Raw genomic sequence first — 21,883 nt, forward strand, 5'->3', positions numbered from 1 at the left:
GAAGGTTCTGGAACCTTTGGCCCGGGATGAGCGGAGCAGCAAAGACGATAGGGTTTAACCATTTGACTCGAGCTCCACTATCTTTAACAGAACGTCACTGACACGTGGTCCCAGGAAGTGGTGGAAACCATCTGGGCCCACATGTCAGTGAAATCTGTAAGCTCCGTGGTTTGGGGTTCAGGTTCCCCAAACCGCCGGGCGCCGCACCGCGTGCTCAGCCGTCATCCACGCCGGCCGAAATGCCCCGCCGCCTCGCGACGACCTACTCCGGCCGCATCGCCGCCGCGACGCCGTCCCCCTCGGGCCCCTCCCTCACCGTCACCGTCTCCCCGAAGCCGCCCCCCGCCGCGGTCGACCCGCGCGGCTTCTCGCTCCCGCGCCGCCACCTCATCTGCGCCGTCGCGCGCATCCTCCGCTCCCCGGCCTCCCCCTCCCCGCTCCTCGACCTCGCCGACTACCTCGGCTCCCACCGGCTCACCCTCACCACCGACGAGGCCTCCGAGGTCATCAAGGCGCTCGCCCCCGACACCGCCCTCGCGCTCGGCTTCTTCCGCTTCGCCGCCACCTCCCTCCCGGGCTTTCGGCACGATGCCTTCTCCTACAACCGCATCCTGGCCCTCCTCCACCGCACCCGCGCCGACCCCGCCGAGGCCGTGCTGCTCGTCGCGGAGATGGAGCGGGACGGCGTTCCCGGCAACATCTCCACCGTGAATTTGCTGGTGGGGATGGGCGTGGAGGTGGGGAGGTGCCTGGAGCTGGCGAAGAAGTGGGGGCTGAGGCTGAACGGGTACACTTACAAGGTTGTTGTGCAGGCGCACCTGAGGAGCAGGGAGGTGTGGAAGGGGTTCGAGATGTATGAGAAGATGCGGAGGAAGGGCTACAAGCTGGACATCTTTGCATATAACATGCTGCTTGATGCGCTTGCCAAGGCTGCAATGGTATGATAATAAGCACGATCACATATATTCAGCGATGTTCTTTGTCATACTTTGCTAACTTAGGAGGTAGGAATGGTTGGGTGAACTGTTGTTGGTATGTTTAGCTCTGATCATTTGACCATAGCATTTAGGAATCACGAGTATGAAAGATGTGTTACCCAAATATTTCTGGCAGATGAAATTTGTGAAATTTATACTGTAAAGAGTATATAAAGATGAGGTTCCACTGCCTGTGGTTTCTAGGTGGTTGGTACAGTAGGTGATATTGTTATATGAATGAATTAACTGAAGTATCTGATTGTGGATTCTATCCATTCTGGTGTTCGGTGACGTCGTTTAATGTTGGACATAGGCACTTGCATATCTGGAAGAATTCAAAACTTCTTGTAGAAAGCTTGTTTTGCTGCAAGAATTTCACCTTTTCCACTAATTTTTTAATGCTAGTGTGTTGCTACATAAAAAAAGAATCAGATGTCCCCAATATGGTGTGGGGGAATCTACTGCTATACCCAGTGGAGCTCTGATGCAGCTGCTGAATGCTTTTGCTGCTTTCCTCATCGTGTGCTGCACCGGTGCACCCTCTCACCCTCTGCCCTGTGCTACTATTGTTCGGCTCCTCCATCCTTGTATCACACTGCTCATGTAGCCAAATTAGACCTTCCTTGGACTGGTGGAGGTGGACATGCTTTGGCGTATTGGGGATGATGATGATGGATGACTAGGAAAAGTGGAACGATGAGGGCGCAGGAAGAGAGGGAGTAGGATGTTATTTAGATAAGAACAAAGATCATTACAAGTTTATCCGCTTCTTGGGTAGGTGTAGTTGTTAGATATTGCAAGTGTCGCACCCCATGGTCGCCGGCGGTAAGGACTGGGACGTGAGGATGCAGACAAGCTCTCACCGAATAGAATTTCCATGCCCGCTGATGGGATCGCCAAGACATGAGAAGAAATCACCGAAAGAATCCTTGCCGAGGAAGCACAGGAAGGGGATCAGGATTGCAATCAATTTGTTCGAACCTTCCCACCTTCCCTCAGTACACGGTGCTGCCTTTTATGGCTTCGCATACGCTTACAGGTGGGCCATGGGCCAACTTGCTTTGACATGGGCTACGCAGGTGTACCATGAGTCATCATTTTAGTCCTTTTGCAGCAGTAAAGCTTTGTTTCTGGAAACCCTGAATTTCCATTTCCTGTCAAAAAAAAGTTTCGATCTTACTGCTGATTATCAATTAACAAGTAGAAATTTGGTTCAAGCAGGTTGACCAAGCTTACCAAGTCTTCGAAGATATGAAACAAAACAATTGTGAGCCGGATGCATACACATACACTATACTAATTAGAATGTCTGGAAAGGCTGGGAAGACCACTAAATTTCTCTCACTTTTGGAGGAAATGGTGTCCAAAGGATGTGTTCTTAACCTGATTGCTTATAATACTGTTATGGAGGCTCTTGGTAAGAACAAGATGGTTGACAAGGTGATTTTTATGCTTTCTAAAATGATTGAGAGTGGCTGCCAGCCTAGTGAATTCACATATAGGGTTATCCTGGATTCTTTAGCAACAGGAGGACAACTACACCGGCTGAATGAGGTTCTAGATATCTGTAGTGGACATCTGAACAGGTCGATTTATTCTTATTTGGTCAAGTCACTCTGCAAATCTGGGCATGCAAGTGAGGCTCATAATGTATTCTGTCGAATGTGGAGTTCCCATGAAAAAGGAGAACGGGATGCTTTTGTATCAATGCTTGAGGCATTATGCAATGCAGAAAAAACAGCAGAGGCTATTGATCTACTACATATGATGCCTGAAAAGGGGATTGCTACAGATGTTGGAATGTACAATATGGTCTTTTCTGCTCTTGGGAAGCTGAAGCAGGTGTCTTTCATAAGCAATCTCTATGTTAAGATGAAAACCAATGGGGTTGTTCCTGATGTTTTCACATACAATATCATGATCTCAAGTTTTGGTAGGGTTGGCTTAGTTGATAAGGCGCGTGAACTTTTTGAAGAAATGGAGGCTAGCAGTTGTAAGCCTGATGTCATTACCTACAATTCTTTTATAAACTGCCTTGGGAAAAATGGAGATCCGGATGAAGCCCACATGCTTTTCAAAGAGATGCAAGAGAAAGGATATGATCCTGATGTCTTTACTTACAGCATATTAATTGAGTGCTTCGGGAAATCCAATAAGGTTGATATGGCGTGCAGCTTATTTGATGAGATGATTGCAGAGGGATGTGTTCCTAATATTGTAACCTATAACATTTTACTAGACTGTTTGGAGAGACGTGGGAAGACAGCAGAAGCTCATAAAATTTATGAAACTCTCAAGCAACAGGGGTTGACTCCTGACTCGATAACTTACTCAATACTTGAGCGATTGGAAGCTAGATCTCAACAAAGAGCAAGAATACGTAAGCCAAGTCGGATTACAGGTTGGGTTGTAAGTCCAGTGTGATGACCTACCCTGGTTCTTTTGGTTGCATACCTCCTGTGAGGTGGAGCTGAGGATCCATAATCTGTATGCAATGTCTCCAAATGATTGCTCAATCATCGTGGAACAAACTAGTAGTCCTGACTCATCAGAATGATAAGTTAAGTATCAAGACTATTGCATGGCTGCCGATATTTCAGTTCTGAACAATTCGTGAATGATGGACATCTTGAGAAGAGGTAAGAACATTTATACTTCTCCTATCGGAAGACTATTTTAAAGATGGTAGAACCTATCATGCAAAACTCAGAGTTAGTACCTACATTCGTAGTTATTGAAACCGGACCGGGCCAACGGTTTAGCTGGAAAAAACAGACTGATATCCAGCCTGTTCTGGTGTAGCTTTTGGATCATTTTTGTGCATCCAAAAAACTAAATTGGTGACCACAGATGCAAGGACATGTGCACTGCGGAAGGGAATTCTGAAGCAGACAAGGTGTCATTCATTTTTGTCTTTTGTGCACCATCATTGTAGCCTAGGCGGTTCCTTTTGTTTTGTGTATGTATGTGGGAGAATGCCGGAGCTGTTCCTGTTCAAATGAAACATAACTTTCTCCTTGAATCTACCAATTATGAGCTTTAGCATAGTTAAGCACTGTTCCATATGCTTTCATATGATATGATCTCAAGTTGGGTGTTATGAGAAATGGCTTTGCCATCAGGGTACCACTTGTTTAACTACCCAGCATGGCAGTATCAGTTAATGTGATGAGGTGCCTCTGTCTACGTCTCCACTAATATGGCAGTCTGTAGTAGTCAAATCATATTCCTTTGAAAGCGATTTTAGTTTGCAAAACAATCTGCGAACCTCCTAATTCCTTGTACAAGTTCTGAGTTGTGAGAAGAATTTTCCATTCCAATAGGATAAGATATTTATGAATTTTCTGTGGATATGATCTGTGGCTGTCAACATTTTGAATGAAACAACATAAGAATACCAGAATATGCTTCAAACGGTTATCAATCCCGACATCTGTCATCATGTGAAGTGTGAATATTTTTCTTTTATTTTAACCAATGCCTATTCTTAACTGAAAAGCAGTACATTTTGGATCCCTACAGGAAGTTTAATAAGGAGTTGTTCACACCTTAAAATTTAAATATTTGTTTTTAGTTAGAACTATTGGTAAACTTTGTTGTAGCATTCTCATGATATAGTAGTTATCATATATAAGGTTCAATGGTTAACCGTAACTAGCACTTGAACATGAAGAACCTCCAGTCTCCCAGCTAAATGGATCTTCTGATTCATGGTAAGGTCCCTTGCGCTCACTTCAGGAGACTGAAACTATGTTTCATGTTGGCCACAAATGGTAGCCACACTCAGGAATCTTTATTTTTCACATTTGTCACACTGGTGATGTAGCTTTAGCTTTAATTGAGGGATTCAGGAAGACGTGTCGCTAAAAAATATCATCTATTAGCAAAATATTTATGGGTACAGATGCCTGACCACAGGTTTTTAATGTAATATGTACATTGCTGGCCAGGTGTTTTACCCCCATTTTCTCCATATATTGTATTGGTAAGAAATGTCCTGATTAATGGAAGAATGATTATCATAGCTCATCTCTGTGTCATTTCTCTAGGAGCTAAACTTGCGTTATTTTTCTTGTGTTCATCAATCCTTCTTTTTATCATTACTAATCTAATCTGAAATTGATGTTATATAATTAAATGAAGTTGTGATTTTTTGTTGAAAACAAGGGTGATATTGCTTGCTATTCATGGTTTAATAGGCTAGATGGAGTGGCTGGACCAATGGTGGAGACATCAAAGGCAGGTTTAAGGACTCCAGTGTACTTTACTTTTTATGTCTTTAGAATATTAAACCGGAATAAAGTAACGTGGTTGCATCTTCTTGCATCACATAGGTAATGACATTTTGTGGAAATATGCTTATGAAAGGGTATACCTTGAATATTTTCAAACCTCAACACTGTACTAGGAAAGTGAATATTGAATACATGTTGGAATAAATTGTGGTATTTATACTCTTCCAGAAACTGAGTTGAACAAATCCTAATTCTTTTTTGCTACTAGTTGAATAGCGGGTGGTTGCAAACCAAGCCCTCAAATTGCTTCAATTTCGTGCTTCTCACTTTCTGGAAGAGTAAACAAGCACTAGTTGAGGAATAAACTGACATGCTGAAGCTCCAAACTTCCGTTATCCACATGCTTACGGAACATGTATAGATTCTGCATCCATCATGTCATTCTAAGATGATCAACTGCATTTTGTGGTCACAAATCCTCTAATTTGTGTCTAGCTAGGGTGTTGTGGAAGAATCCCATGCATTAGAATTTACCAAATGGCTGTCCTTTTACGGACATATGAGCTGCCAGGCAGTCATACTCACACCTGCCAAATTACCTCTTGGTACAAATTTGTCTTCCTTTTTTATCAATCCAAGACATTGAACTACATTCTGGGTATAGATTTGTATCCTGGTTTTGCAGAATCTAGATGTATCAAGTTTTGAAATTTTGAACTCTATGTTAAAAATTAAGTACAGGTTTATATTAGATGTTGATATGAAAGGTCAAATGTGAATTTGTAGATATGAATTTTATTTCAAAAAAATTAAGTTGGGTGGTGTTCAAAATTCAGATTGATATTTAACACTTCAACTAGACTAAAATTTTATATTTAGAAGACTATTTTCAGTGTCAAATTGATTTGAATTTTACATTTGTTTCATGTTCTATGATAATCATAACTAAACTATTCTAGTTTGAAATTGGAATCCATCATTAAATAATGTAAATATTGAGCCATTTTACTTTTTTTTTATTTGTACAGCTTGCCTGTGATGTTTACATTTCCAGATACTTTTAATTGTAATTCTTAATTTTTAACCTTGGAAATTATACTCCTATTTATTTTAAATTGTTTTGGATTTTATGCATTATAGTTGTGTATTACTAATTTACTCCAGAATTGTATTGTCATCATTTGAGATCAAATAGGAGCTAATTTAGAAAGTTGGGAATAATTCAATTTAGGAGGCCGATAAGGTGTCTTTTCGGGCAGTCCCTCATAACAAGACTATGTCCTGGTTCAATTCAGATACATAAACTATAGATGCCTTGTTCTTGTTTTCTAACAATAAAATATTGCAGAGCCCCATTTAAAAAATTTAGATGCCTTGTCAAATATTCTGTGACTGACTCGAGTCTTCCCTGTTCTATTTAAGAGGCATAGGCCTCTTAGGATCGCCAATTGTTTTGGACTTCAAGTTTGCTGAATGATAAAACAATGGCATTTTGCTGTGCACTCCTTAACATATTTGAGGTGCTATCTTTCTTTGGTTTTGCCAAAGATTCCAGATGCAAAAGAAGTTGATTTTGGCAGGCCTGTAGCAGGTGACAATGCACCAATGCTATGCTAAATCTTCTGTTTGGGGATGGGTTAGGGGAAGGGGGGGAAGGGGAACCTGTGCAGTACTATGTCAGAGAAAGTAGAACCAACAGCTTATGATGGCTTTCATGGACATAACCTGATTATGTACATGTCCGTCATAGAACAACTGTATAGTTATTGTATATATTGATCCTTTTTTGTGCAGTATATCTCCGCATACTGATTTCTATCCAGATTCCATGCTTTTCCCTTACAATACTGTACCCTGACAGCTTCACTTGTAGAAGTCATTGCTTGAAATCTTCAATATTTGGAATAGCGCCATGTTTCTTCGGCACATCATTGCAGAAGGGGTTCTTGCGGTTATTCCTATAACACCGTTGCTTGGGGGCATTGATGTGCTCGATGCCGTCAAAGGTGAATATGGTGAGTTGTGGTTCACCCTAATTTCTTACCAAATACATCCAATGCTTTTTCTGCATCACTCCAGGTCTCACTGGCTTACTGGAGTCTCTACAGGTAATGTGTGCAAACATCCATTAAATAATGGATGTACAAAGAGACTGATAGGTTTCATGGTTCAGGGGAAAAGAGGGGTCTGGTTGAAGATACTGAAAGATGAAGGTGATCTAGTTCCTATAGCAATAAAGGCAAGTTGATCTTACAAAGTTTTTTTGCGGGGAAAAAAAGCCTTGCTTTTGACACTAGAATATCAAGTGTTCAGTTTATTGTTGTTTAAGGGGGTGTTTGGAGCTAGAGTTGGTGGAGCTGGACATGTTTGGCAGGGGAGTTTTGTGGAGTTGGTGGAAAGAAGCTGTTTTTTCGGAGTAGAGTGCTGTCAAACATCCCCTAAGGTTGCAATTACAAGTTCAAATCGTTGCATATATTAATTTTATTTTAAGTTCAAATTTAAGTTAATTCTATTGCTAATTAACCAAGTAATAATCAAATTTGTAAGAACATTTCAAATAGATTTATTTTCATACATTCATCACAAAATGAACGCTAGTTAGATGGTATGCTCCCACCCTCTAAAGATAGATGCATGGCTGAGTTTGAACCCTAGGGGCTTTTATTATATGAAGAATTTTTCGAGGCTGTGCTATTGCTAGTAGCTTACTGGTGGGGTCCCTGGATTCTAAAAGAATTTTAGTATTTTTTTTATGCCGGTTTTGGTAATTTATGAAGGCTTCACAAGCTTGGTAGCAAATTGTCTGCAACGGATCTAGGAAATTTTTCTGCAATGGATTGTTCAAAATCCATGGCATTTCAGATTTTATTTTTGTAGTAGCAGCATTGGTAGGGTTAAGTAGTTGTGCAATGGATTTGTCTGAATAAGAAACTCCATGGCGATTAGACCAAGTACGTGCCAATTAGGCAATTAGCGAGGTGCGCAACACCGGGTACATTCGAGCATGTTGGAAAGACTACTATTCGTGGGCGGTTGCTGATATAAGGCTGATTGCAAGGAAAAATGTCTCTCGGGTGGGTTTATTTAGACACGCTCTTCTATGACTGCGCTCACACATTCAAAACCCTTTATGAGCACCTAAGTGGATGTTGAGATCGTTGAAGTCACTACAGACGGTTGTTGATAGGCATGTCTGCTACCATTCAAAGAACATATATTTTTACCAGAATACAAAGGGAAATGCAAGCAACCGTGAGGAACAGTTCATATGTATCGAATTAATAAGGTAGAACAATGCCGTGATAATGAGCGAGTCATATATAAAGCTAGTTGAGTTACTTGCAGTTCAATGACTCACGTGTATCAAATATGCCTGTGGTGAAAGTACTGGTGCAAAATTCTGGATTCTCTTCAAAATTGGAATTTGAACATATGTCGTCCTCTGAATTTCTTTGGGAAAAAAAAATCATTTCCTTTTAATGCAATACATTTCGAATGTTGATTCTTTTCAAGCAAGGAAGATAAGAAAAAATATACAATATGGGATTTCATCCACTGTTCAAAACAGCCCGCCTCTCACTCCCACCCGCTGAACCTCGGCTGCCTGTTTACCTCTTCGCATGAATCTTAAAGTGGCCCACCCACTAGAACCTCAGCCGCCTGTTTACCTCTAGCACGAATCTTAAAGTGGAAGTTTCATAAATAGAAAAAAAAAACCTTTCTTCCAGAAGATACATATATTTTCCACGGTGGGCCAAGCTTAGATCTGGCCAGCTACATGTGAGTTAGGCTTGCTGGCTAGGGTTCTCCTCGGGCCTCCACCTTGAGTAGAACATGGGCTCAAGAAATTTATATAACTTTCGAACTTTTTTTCTTATACGTGAACCTTCCGGTGTTTGAGATCCGTTCTACGGTAGATGGATGGCTAAGATAGCATTATACAAAATAAAATGTGAGGAACTGGAATAGTTTCGCCCAACTCATTTTTAATCTATTGACTGATATAATTAAAGGGAAAAAAGGCTTAAATATGTTGACAATAATTGGAGAAAGAAGAAGAGTAGTAGTTTGTCAGCGGCCAGCCAGGCTGCCTTTGCTTTGTCGCTATCAGGCTCACATGCCCTACAAATCTCACGGCTCCTTTCCACTGCCTCCGTATGCATGTGTGCGTTTGCTGTTTTTTTCTCTGAGCACATCACTGTTCGTACCAAATAAAGCACCCGTGCATCCACTTGCATAATTGCATTTGCTTCCAACGAGAACATATTGCGATTAAAAAAAGTTGATCAAAGCTAGTTCTCAGTTATCGTACACGTTTGAACTTTGAAGTAGTTGTATACTACTCCCTCTGTTTCTAGATATACGCTACGTATATAATACGTTATGTTTATATACATAGTAAAAACGATTTATCTAGAAAAGTCAAAATGATCTATAATTTAAAATCAATAAAATAATTAAGTTATTTATCAGGTTGTTTAATTATCTTGCGAGACCAAATGAGTTGAGTATTTTTTTTTAGTAGTGAACAGTGATGGTCAACGGCGCTACATCATGCTAGAAGGTCGTCTACGATCAGTTGAGTGAAAGGTCTCCTCTGCCTCTGCCTGTCACATGCATGCACAATGTGGGCTTGTAGGATTCCGTGAAATGTGTTGACTTTCCCAAATCCCCAGTCTTCCCGCCCGTGCACCGCATCTCCATCAAACCTCCTACTGCTGATGATCATCTGCGCACTGTCCAGATTGAAACACACACACAGTTCTAAACATCTTTTGACCCTGTTTGAAACAGTTGAATTTCTCGGTAATCCGCATGAATTTCACATGAAAGCAGTCACCACTTCAGCGAGTCAAATGTTCTTGTAGGTTGTGAAAAAATTACGTGGAAATATTTCGACTTCAAAACAGATGCAATACCAAGCAATGCTTAGCGGAGGGGAGAGGAAAGCGCCTCAACCAACATTATCTTCGAAATATTTAAATATTTTGTGCATCTATCCTTGAAAGAAACACTAGAAGCTTGTGCATCACCATCAATCCCTCACAAATGCAAATGTAATCCGATACTTTATTTTGTGTTTTAAAACACTGCCAACAAAAAAGTGGTGGTGTTGGATACTAAAAATTCTAGAACCCAGTTTGAGACAAATTTCACATCTGGCCTATACGTTATGGAAATAGTTAAGCTCTATTTAGCCAAGAAGTAACTCCGTGTTTAAGGCTTTATAGCAAGTTCCTGGAGAAATTAACTTTAGAAAACCGAAAAACTCAAAATAACAAGGGTTAAAACTATTAATTATTAAGTATTTTTGGCCAAGATTTAGCTCCATGTTTAGGCTTTACAAGTAAGTTTGTGAAGAAGTTTACTTGGAATAATCGAAATCCTCTAAGTAAGATTTTGTCACCAATAGCTCGTTTAGTCAGGTTTCCTTGAAGCTGAGCGTTGGAACACAAAGAGTTTGACACCATTTCCCGGCTTTGAGGATTCATAACCGGATCAAATATTGGGCCCTTAGGTTAAATATAAAAGAATGGTCCCTTAGGCTAAACGGCCAAATAAAACCCAAGCAAGGCACCAACAACTGAAGAACCCAACCATAAAAGGTGAGACACCTTCCAACAATCAATTACAAAAACCAAACAAAAGGGAGGGAGGGAGAGAGAGAGATTTCAGATTTATAACACTATAATACACGGACACGGGTAGCTAGAGAGTAGAGACAGAGAGCAGCAGGAGGCAAAGGCATGGAGCCTCACATGGAGGGCGCGCTGCGGCAGGGCCTGTCGGAGGCGGAGCAGCGGGAGCTCGAGTCCGTGGTGCGCGCGCACCACACGTTCCCGGGTCGCGCGCCGGGGACGTGCACGTCGCTGGTGACGCAGCGCGTGGACGCGCCGCTCGCCGCCGTGTGGCCCATCGTGCGCGGCTTCGCCAGCCCGCAGCGCTACAAGCACTTCATCAAGTCCTGCGACCTCCGGTCCGGCGACGGCGCCACCGTCGGCAGCGTCCGCGAGGTCACCGTCGTCTCCGGCCTCCCGGCCTCCACCAGCACCGAGCGCCTCGAGATCCTCGACGACGACCGCCACATCCTCAGCTTCCGCGTCGTCGGCGGCGACCACCGCCTCCGCAACTACCGCTCCGTCACCTCCGTCACCGAGTTCCAGCCGGGGCCCTACTGCGTCGTCGTCGAGTCCTACGTCGTCGACGTCCCCGAGGGGAACACCGAGGAGGACACGCGCATGTTCACCGACACCGTCGTCAAGCTCAACCTCCAGAAGCTCGCCGCCATCGCCACCTCCTCCTCCTCCTCCTCGCCGCGGCCCTCCGGCGGCGGCGGCGGCACGGATCACTGATCCATCGCGCCCATCATGTCTTCTCTTCAATCCTCATGGGGCACCACCACACATGCCTGCATGGTGATGCTTCTCGCATTGCTTTTCATTTTCGTTGCTCTTTTGTCGTTTCATTTTTCAACAAAAAAAAAAAGAAGAGAAAATGTTGTCAATTATTTAGCCTTTTGTTATTGCAAATCTGATGAGTTCGTTGGTGACATCGACTGAAATGGGGGGGTGCAAGTTGGTGTTATTTTTTTTCCCTTGGATATTTCTTTGTAAATATATATCTGCTCTATCCTTATCCCTGCAGTGTCATAATGCCGTCAGTCTATTTTGTTTTTGTCAATCAAAGCTGGGTAGTTGTACCCATACTTTTAAGACATCCATTTCTTGTTTGGTTCTCTTGGACTCGACAAGTTTATTTGACGAAGAAAGAACAAACTAGAAGGCATGTAATTGGACTTCTTGGATATTTTTTTTAGTTTTGGCACCAACAATATATATGAAGTGTTCATGTGCTTCAGCTGAAGACTTTGCTTTTTCTCTTCCTTAGCCTATCAAGTGGATCATGTGATGTGTGGGGATCATCAAGGGAAAATTGCTACGGGTACAAACTGGAGGGGAGGACACTTCACCTTCGCTTAATTGCCTCTATGCTCGACTGCGTCCAACCTTTTATGCCATCACCTAATGAAGAAACTCTACTGATCATCATGGTTGCTGATGGATTGCTTTCAACATCTTTCCCATATGCCTCTTCGCTCTATGGCATGTTGCCAACCGTCAACGACCATGCCAATGCCATGCTGCTCTAGCCCTGCACGTCCCCAACATACCAATCTTAGTAGAAATAATTACATATTGTGGAATTAGAGAAAGGATGGATATATGTCATAAAGTGCGTCAAGGGTCTGCACATGATGTCCTTTTTAAAATGCCATAGAACTTATAAGGTTTGGCTTTCTACTATATATATGTGAAGTATCGTCGTCCCGCTCATCAAAATAATATATATTGGTTGTGAGAAGTCCCAGTAACATATAATTTCAACCGTCCCTAACATATAACTTATCAAAATGTTAATACTATATTTGCAAATTTATAGTGATATATAACCCAAAAAGAAATTCCTACAGTGATTAGGCTACTATGTCAGCATATTTCGACTAAATCGTGAACCCCCCCCCCCACCCCACCCCAAAAAAAATATAAGTGTGAGGGGTTTCCAACAATTCAGAAGGATATGTGGTTTCTTTTGACTACTTCTCAACATTCTACATATACTTCATCTTATCAGTGTAAGGTGTAGTTCAGAACAAAAGGTCTTCAAACATATATAATTTAAGCTTCTCTTACAATACATTGTTAGTTGCTACCGAATCAGATGTCATCTTATTAGATATTTTTTCATGTGAATCTCTATAATATAACTTTTGTACACTGAATGCATGTATGATTGGATTAATAACTGTTCAAAACTTGCAAAGTTTGACTTTTTCTAATAAGAAAATGCCTTGTGGTGATAAACAAAGGAAGTAAGATGTGAAATATTATATACCTATGCTCTTTTGTATATGATGTTGATTAGATCAATTTTGAGCCAACAAGGGTCACATATAAAAGAACGAAGGGAGTATAAAGATTTAAAAAATAATCTCATGTGGACCTTTTCACATAAAAGAAATGATGAGTTGTTTAGAGTTTCCATTGTATGATTTCATTGCTTTCGTAATTAGCAGAATAATGCGATTAATTATAGTGCACCCTTCACGAGAAAATTGGTGTGATCACCTGCTTATTTTTCAAATGTGTTGACCATCCACATATGTGGACACAATAAAGAGAAAGACCTCGAAATCAAATATAATACTCCAAGTGCTACGAACCCAAATCTAGCTTTGCAGTGCCTCTCTTCAGCAAGTTGTAGAAAAAAATTCATATCATCGACCCATTTGACAATTATTTATTTTTTTCGGTGCCTTTCCCAAGCAAATTATGACCAAGCGAATCATGTGTATATCTCAAAAAAGGGGGTCCAAGCTGCAAAAAGCTGTGGCCAGTATTGCTTGGGAAGCGAAGCAATTAAGCAAGTAGATAATGGACGAGGCAAAAGAAAGACCCCAAAGAAAACTATTTTTTTCCACTCTCTGTAGGGCCCACCAAATGGTCAACTCCTCACAGCGACAAACGGCACCAATTGTGCATTCGCGTGGCGAGCTAAACGCCGTCATGATAGCACGAAAGTACACCCAAAAAAATACAAAATAATTGATGTGTCAATTTCCTAATAATAGGATTAAACAATAATAGGATGCATCTAGAAACATGCAACTTGCATGTAATGAATTAAGTCCATCATGAGATGTGTAAGTATTAAGAAAAAGAGGGGAAATAGCAAAGAATGTAAAGAAAAAGGAGGGGAAATGGCTGAATTATTTAATAATTTGCTTCGTCTGGTATATATAGTTTAGAATAAATTGCACCCACCATACAACAACTTGTCAAGTAGGTGCAGATTGATCCAATAACTTGTAAAATGCTCAATCTAATACAATAACTTGACAGGTGTGTGCGGATTGGTCCACAAACTTGTAAAATATTCAATTTAGTGTAATAACTTGATAAATTGGTGTATCTGCACTCCAAATGTTATAACGAATAATGCTGGATCAGGTATATATTCGCGTTAGAACAAATTATGGAGCATTATTTGACAATTGATATTCGCGTCGCAATGGCAATGTATTCGGTCAAGGTTAGAACCTTAAGCGTTCAGGAAGTTAATGTTATATCTTCATATTAATTATTTTGTACGATGATTTAATTTTGATTATAAATATTTAATTTCATATTTAGTATTGATAAGTTCACTCTTATTATTTTTACATGCTTGTATGCAAATGTTAAATACATGAGCAGAAGCTTAGAGAAAACGTCCCACGTCCCAGGGTCCTTGTTTTGGACTTTAGTCGAACATAATTATAAAATATTATTCAATTTTAAATAATGAACTAATAAATTATGTACATAGTTTACAAGTTATTGGATTCTTTGCACCCACATGTCAAGTTATTATACTAAATTAAGCATTTTACATGTTGTTATGTTAATCTGCACCCACCTCACGTACTCTAGTTTAAGCTTGCCGAACCTAACAGTTGATTTTCTCAAAAACAATTAGTTTTCCTTCATGGTTAGAACTTTGAAGTGCTCTCACTTTGTTTCTATGCGGTGATTGCGTCGAGTTGACTCTATTTTTCTATTTAGGCCGCAGGAATCGATTTTCCACGGACAAAGAACCATGAACCCAGCCCTCCATTTCATGATAAGAACCTCTTTTGTAGCCGCTGCTTTTTAATAAATACATTAGAAATTATAGATGTAGTACCAGTGGTACTTGCAGGTACTTTCCTTTCTTATCCTTCTCACCGAAACAGAATTAATACATGTACATATAATTAAAAGAGCATCATAGTAATTTTTCACTATTTTTGGTACTTGGTCCCACCAAATTGGTATTTCTTGGTATTCTTTAGATACTTCATGGTAATTCCTTTGCTTCTACCATTCGATTTCATCGGATGGATAGCTCTCTCTTTTTCAAGCACTCTATGCAATATTATAACATATTATTACTAAAATACACTAGGCCATAAAAGATTTGTGCTGGCGGCTACAAGTGGTCTGTGCGGGCGGGCCGAGCACCCGCCAGCAACCTTGAGCTAGCACAAATGCCGTCTGTCCTGGCGGGCGACATTAGCCACCCGGCAGCACAGATGCTTTCTGTGCTGGCTGGTGCTTATGCCACCTGCCAGGAATATGTATTTTCCCATCCAATATATTATTTTTCGTGAGTTATTTAAAATTTTATTTCCCGCCAGTTGTTAGCCGTCAAATTGAAATATGTATCTCCAACCACATAACAACAAACTTGAATAATAAATAATTCACATTATTCAAAACTGCATCGTAAATAACATATAATTCACATTATTAAAAATCCAACATTTGGGATAGAGCTATTCTTTGCCACCCTAATATTAAAACTACTACGCCCATCTATGAAGATCTTTACAGTTGTCCGCCATCAACACACCATCTTTATCAAAGAATGCTCCATCCTCATGATAAATCTCGCATTGGATGAACCTTGCCATGTCCCTACAAATGTTGTTGATTTGTTTGTCTTCGAGCATGGCATCATGAGTGTCGATCCTAGGCATCTGCAGGTATACAATAAATGAAGCTTAGGATGTATTACCATTAGGAAGTTAGCACATGGCAGTGTATAAGAGACTTACGTCTTCAGGGTTCGTTCAGTACCTCCCATTGTTTTTAAGGAACTCGCACACGTAATATCCGCATAGCACAGAGCCGGAAGGTTGCTTGTGGCACTGCAATCAAATAGAAAAATGATGAGTTGTTATTAATGACAAGTCTACATTATACGAAAAAAACCAAGCTTTTATGTTCTTACGAATCTATGATATATTATTTTCATAGCTTTCTTCCTTTTTGGATTGTGGTCCCCACCTTTTAGTATGCAAAGCTTGTACGCACTTTAAGGATATAAAGACAAGAGTTAGTAATACAACTTAGGTGCATAGAATGTCAACATGCATTTACTTTTGTATAATGCCTATGAATTCCTTGTATATCTCTACTAAAGCTGGCTTCTCCTAGCTTGGGTAAAATAATGATGCAAATCCAATGGTCTCTGCATTATATTAAAATATTTTTTATTATAGATGGTATTAAATAGCACCAAGTATATATATATAGTAATTAAAACTAGCTAGCTTACTAAAAATTGTAAGGAGCCATGATACGATCCTTGTCAGCCTTTTTCCTCGTTACTCTTGCAATATATACAGACACTTTGTGCATTTTATCTCTGTGGGCTTTTAATTTTATAGTATTTTTCTCCACTTGTGTCTGTGCTGCTTCCAGTTGTGCTTTGATCGTTTCGGTCATTTTGAGTTTGTGCTCTGGCTCGCTTATTTGTGCTGGGTCAAGGTACGCTACCTTGAACCTGCCATTTGTCAATTCTTCCTCCCTCCATTGCATCATGCAGAATAGGTCACTTAGGTACTTGACATATAAAATATATGCGTATGTATTTAAAACTCAAGTATGTGGTACATGTGGACTTACAAGCACCATATGGTAATGAGATTCACGTCGAGGTGTTGTCAATGATAAAGTTTGTGCAAATCCTCAAAATCGATCACAATCTGGTAATTGAGAACGCCAAGGAAAACTTTAGTTGGGACATGCATGGTGATTTCTCCAATACCTTGCTCCATTGCATTCATGATCCATCCATGCAGCTTATTCAGTTCCCATGGGCCCTACAGCAGATCCCACTGAAACAAGAATGGTTTGCCATGCTCATAATCGATTGGGACTTCATCTAATGCAAAGAAATTGAGGTTTTGATCCTTTTCCTTTCGCCGAGAGGCATCGCAAGTTACAGATTTTTGATCGGAAGATGAAGCCTTCTTCTTCACTACGTTTAAAAACTTGTCGACTTCTGTTGATGAAGCCTTTTGATCATATATGCTGATGATACGAGGTACCCCTGGCCTCTAGGGAGGTGGAGATGTCAGCAAAGGCGATGTTGGATCAATAACTTCTAAATCATCTACCCATTCATCATCTTGGAGTAGTGATGTCCAATCGTCCTCATTGAGAGCTTCTCGAACAAGTGATAGCATTGGCTACTCATCCTCATTGGTAGCTCCGTGTCAACATTTGAATCTAGAAGGGGTACATCTTGGCTCGGCCATGAGGTTTTTGGCGATGCATTAGTCAAAATGGTATCTCAGCGATGCCACAGTATATATTAGTTCATTGCATCACTGAGAACCTCAATCCCCTCATCAATAGGGATGTCTATCTTGCACGACTCATCCAACACTGTAACAACTTGCACCCAGGCGTATTCTGGCGGGGGTGCCTTTGGAAACACATGTGCTGTTACTGCCATGCTAGTTGCGACCTCTCGAAACTTATTTTGTTTCATTCCATAAGGTAGAACCAACCTGCATGGTGTATCCACTTGTATGTCGTCAACAGGATACCCCACGTTTGCAATGGAGTCATCACTACTCGGAGCAACGAATCCTGTGTGGGAAAACAGCATGGTTGGTTCTGCCTGTCGTTGACCATCGGATACTGTCGAGTCAGCCACTATTGCTAGGTGCTGGCTGGCCAAGAACTCCATGAACTCTTGCTTGGTGATTTCTCTCATCTTCTCTTGAAGGTTTTTCTTATAACGGTCATGCTTCCGGTAGCTTGCTTGGTCGTTGGGGAATGCTTTACCCCAGGGCAATGTTGATGACATCCCTCGAACACGCCCACAGTGCTCCACGGTTCTAATCATGGCGGTTAGCTGATCTTTCTCCCTGTCCGACTTGAAAAGACTCTTCTTTTGCGTCTCGGCGAGCTGTTCCAATCTCTCGTAAATTTCGTTTATTGTTGGGTGTTTGAATTTAACCTTGTCTTCGAGTGTTAATATCGGAATTTGACCTAGTACCCAATTCCTGCTGCGCTCATCCAAGCCTTCAAATATATCCGGTAAACCAACTCTCCTCCATTCTTCTTCCTCTCTCCTCCATTTAGCGATCTTGGCTGCGTACCCTCCCGCACCCAAGTGATGGGGGTTCTGGGCAACTTTTATAGCCTTCGTGGTATTTTCTTCGCTCAGGGCTTTTGCTTCCAGCATGTTCTTCTATTGTATGAACTCTTCCCACATTTCTGGAGGAATCCTACCGAAGCCTTCCCTAGCATTCTTGCCTTTTTGTACATATTCTTTATTAAGAGTAGTCCTTCAATTCCTGAAACATCTCCCAAGGAGGCCCTCAGCAAAGTTTCTTGCGAATTTCGCTTGACCTTCAGGAAAAGTGAACCTTTCTTTCAATGTGGCCCACAATACATCCTTTCTAGTGGTCGGCACATTCTTCCAATTACTAGTCGTGATCTAGGTCTGCAATTTATCCCTAACAATAGCTCCACATATGTTCCGAAACCTAGCAGATATCCCCTCAGGTAATATGGGCTCACCTTTAGCGCCAAGCTCTTCTATTACAAGAATACCTTTTTTAGGGAACTGGTTGGTTTCAGCTTCGTTTCCCATGTTTCCTTTTCGGATTACTATTAGAAGCAGTGGTAGCCGAAGGTTGTGGTGCAGAGGAATCTACCTCCTCTTCATGCAGAGTAGATGTTCTACGACGTCACGATGGGGAATGAACCGAGGATTGGTCATCGTTCTATAAAGAAAACAATAGTTAGAGTTTATCATCTTCATGTGAACAACAAACACATCACTAGCTAGTACATGAATGTGCATGCAGGTACCTAATGATCCACGGTTGGATCGTATTCAAAGTCATCTTCATCTAGACACCTGTGAGACCTAGGTGGGCTTGGTTCGTACTCAGGTGGAGTAGAATACGATCCACAATCGTCGTCAGAATCAGAATCCTCCTTGGAGGATTCAACATTGTCCTCATTGTTGTCCATTGCTCTTAATATGCAAAATTGTCATATTTGCAATTAAAAATTATTCATGAATGTATGCATTCAATAAATATTTGTACACCAAACTTTTTCTTTCACAATTTAAACATATTTATTATTCATGAATTTATACATATCAATAAATATTTGTACACCAAACTTTTCCTTTCACAATTTATACATATTTATTATTCAAGAATTTATGCATATCAATAAATATTTGTACACCAAACTTTTCCTTTCACAATTTATACATATTTATATTCATGAATTTATGCATATCAATAAATATTTGTACACCAAACTTTTCCTTTCGTAATTTAAACATATTTATTATTCATGAATTTATGCATATGAATAATATTTGTACACCAAACTTTTCCTTTCAATTTTTATATATATTTATTATTCAAGAATATATGCATATCAATAAATAATTGTACACCAAACTTTTTCTTTCACAATTTATACATATTTATGATTCATGAATTTATGCGACGTCGGGCATTAGGAAGAAGCAGGGGTGCAACGGCCGCGGGCGGCGGGGAGGTGGCCAGCGATGTCGGGGAGGAGCGGAGGCCGGGGGAGGGCCGACGGCGTCGGGGAGGTGGCCGGCGGCGTCAGGGAGAAGCAGAGGTCAGGGGAGGGCCGGCAGTGGAGACGAGGTGTGGTGGTCGACGGTGGTGCACGGTGAGCGGCGGCAGCGTCCAGGAGGAGGCGACGTCGGGGAGGGGGCCGCGGTGGCGCTCCGGGAGGCGAGAAGGCGCTCGGGTGACCAGCGGCGGTGCTCCGGGAGGGTGGCGGTGGAGAGGGGGGCGCGGCCGACGGTGGAGACGGGGTGGTGGCGGCGATCTGGGAGGGTGGCGGTGGAGAAGGGGGCGTGGCCGGTGGTGGAGATGGGGTGGTGGCGTCGAGGAGGAGGCAGCGTCGGGGAGAGGGCCACGGCGGTGCTCTGAGAGGCGAGGCGGCGCTTGGGTGACTCGCGGCGGCGTCGAGGAGGGCGGCGGTTCTGGCGCAAAATTTTGGCAGCCTGATGGCGTAGTGGAAATTTCACGCCACGACATAGAAATTTTTATACCCAGCCGCAAGTTACATGGGGCGTCCTTGTGTTCTGTGCTGGCTGGCGGAGCACAGAATTTCTATGCTGGCGGCCGGCATCTGCCCGCCAGCACATAGGTTGCACTAAATTTTCAACCAATTTAAATACTTGATAAATGATTTCAAAATTATTTCAAACTTCTACACCTCAACATAAATGTTATGTAGTGAATGTAAAAAATATAATTTCATACATAACACAAATGTTTTGACTAGTTAGTTCACTTGTCACTATAGGTTGAAACACCTCATGAATTATAGGGCGATCATGACTTGGATATCCATTTGGGAAAGACGTACTGTTACACTATCTCAAAATTATATTATTATTTTTGGTCCACGTTGGTGCACTGTTAAAGTGGTTACATGCCAAATATCATGATTGTTCAATAAATATATATTTTATTAAAAATAAAATAAGCCTAGATGGAATGGCACAATCCACCTTCCCTCTTAGATTTGGTGTTTTCTTCTTAACATATGTTTTAGTTTTTATCTCAAATCATCGAATTTTCTTAAATATGGAAATTTTTCAAAGGTTTAACATGAAAATCCATTTAATTTTTGATTTAACTAAATTTTAATAAAATATAAATTGGTCCAACAATTATGATATTTGGTATGTAACTACTTTACCAGTGCACCAACATGGACAAAAATAATAAGACAATTTTGAGATAGTATAAAAGTACATCCTTCCCAAATGGATATGGAAGTCATAATTACTCTATAACTCATGAGGTGTTTCAACCTATAGTGACATGTGAACTAACTAGTCAAAATATTTGTGTTATGTATGAAATTATATTTTTTACATTCACTACATAACATTTATGTTCATCTGTAGAAGTTTGAAATAATTTTGAAATCGTTTATCAAGTATTTAAATTGGTTGAAAATTTGGTAAAAACTCTATGCTGGCGGCGTGCCGCCCGCCACCACAGAGGAGCTAAGCTGATGGACACTAATGCCACCCACCAGCACTGAGGCCTCCTACAAAATCTAGGGAACCGCCAAATTTTCTTTAACTCCCGGCATTTGTGAACAGAAATTACGCCATTAGGCTGCCCGATTCCACCGCGGCCCCCGAATGCCGCCGTTCTCCTCCCCGAGCGCAACCGTCGCGCGTCGTCCGCCCGGCTGCCTGCTCCCCACCGCAAGTCGTTCGTGCGCCCTGCATTGTGCTCCATGTCAGGCCGCCGGCGTGCTGCCACCTGTCCACCTCCTCCGCTCCCCGTCCGCCATCGCGCCGCCACTTGCCCACCTCATCCCCGACCCGTTCGTCATGCCGTCGTCCTTCTCTCCTCCCCAACCGACTTCGCACAGGCCCCGAGTGCTATCGTCCTTCTCCCCGAGCGCCACCGCCGCGCGTCGTCCACCGGGCCTCCTGCTCCCCGCCGCCGCTCCACCTCCTCCTCGGCCACCGTCGCGCCGCCTCCCCTCCTCGACCGGCTGTTTTTTTTCCATTTTGTTCAACTAAATTAATTAAGAAGAATATGTTATGATTTTGATTCCATGCAATTGCAACATGATAAAAAATATGTTATGATTAGTTTATATGCAGGTCACACTATAATTTTTCATTTTGATTCCATGCAATTGCAACATGATAAAAAATATGTTATGATTAGCTTATATGAAGATCACACTATATTTTTTTAAGATAGGGATTGTGTTACAAATTAGAAGTTGTTACCTTTTTCCATTTTTATTTCAT

The 21,883-nt window shown here is 41.5% G+C and overlaps 2 protein-coding genes across 10 annotated transcripts; both read left to right on the top strand.

Moving 5' to 3' along the window:
* Positions 1-239: 239 nt before the first annotated feature.
* On the top strand, positions 240-7,719 carry LOC117865309 (pentatricopeptide repeat-containing protein At1g51965, mitochondrial). 9 transcript variants are annotated; one of them, XR_011898703.1, is made up of 5 exons: positions 240-938; positions 2,199-3,616; positions 5,177-5,216; positions 7,074-7,227; positions 7,321-7,719. XR_011898703.1 is itself a non-coding variant. In XM_034749476.2 (2 exons), the coding sequence occupies exons 1-2, from the start codon at positions 240-242 to the stop codon at positions 3,399-3,401; spliced, it is 1,902 nt and encodes a 633-aa protein (XP_034605367.1). In that variant the 3' UTR covers positions 3,402-7,719. The 9 variants fall into 9 exon arrangements, 1 of the variants encoding a protein (XP_034605367.1); XR_011898695.1 differs by having other exon boundaries at positions 2,199-5,216; XR_004642515.2 differs by having other exon boundaries at positions 3,709-7,227.
* Positions 7,720-10,764: 3,045 nt separating this feature from the next.
* Positions 10,765-12,574, top strand: LOC117865348 (abscisic acid receptor PYL9). Its single transcript, XM_034749524.2, has 2 exons — positions 10,765-11,628; positions 12,101-12,574. Exon 1 carries the CDS (start codon positions 10,960-10,962, stop codon positions 11,563-11,565), a length of 606 nt encoding a protein of 201 aa, XP_034605415.1. The 5' UTR covers positions 10,765-10,959; the 3' UTR covers positions 11,566-11,628; positions 12,101-12,574.
* Positions 12,575-21,883: the final 9,309 nt, after the last annotated feature.

Source organism: Setaria viridis, chromosome 1, assembly GCF_005286985.2.
Source record: "Setaria viridis chromosome 1, Setaria_viridis_v4.0, whole genome shotgun sequence".
NCBI lineage: Eukaryota > Viridiplantae > Streptophyta > Magnoliopsida > Poales > Poaceae > Setaria > Setaria viridis.

Coding starts and splice junctions, on each gene's coding strand:
- LOC117865309 (XM_034749476.2), top strand. CDS start 240: ATGCCCCGCCGCCTCGCGACGACCTACTCCGGCCGCATCGCCGCCGCG. Junction 939..2,198: donor CGCTTGCCAAGGCTGCAATG/GTATGATAATAA, acceptor TGGTTCAAGCAG/GTTGACCAAGCTTACCAAGT.
- LOC117865348 (XM_034749524.2), top strand. CDS start 10,960: ATGGAGCCTCACATGGAGGGCGCGCTGCGGCAGGGCCTGTCGGAGGCG.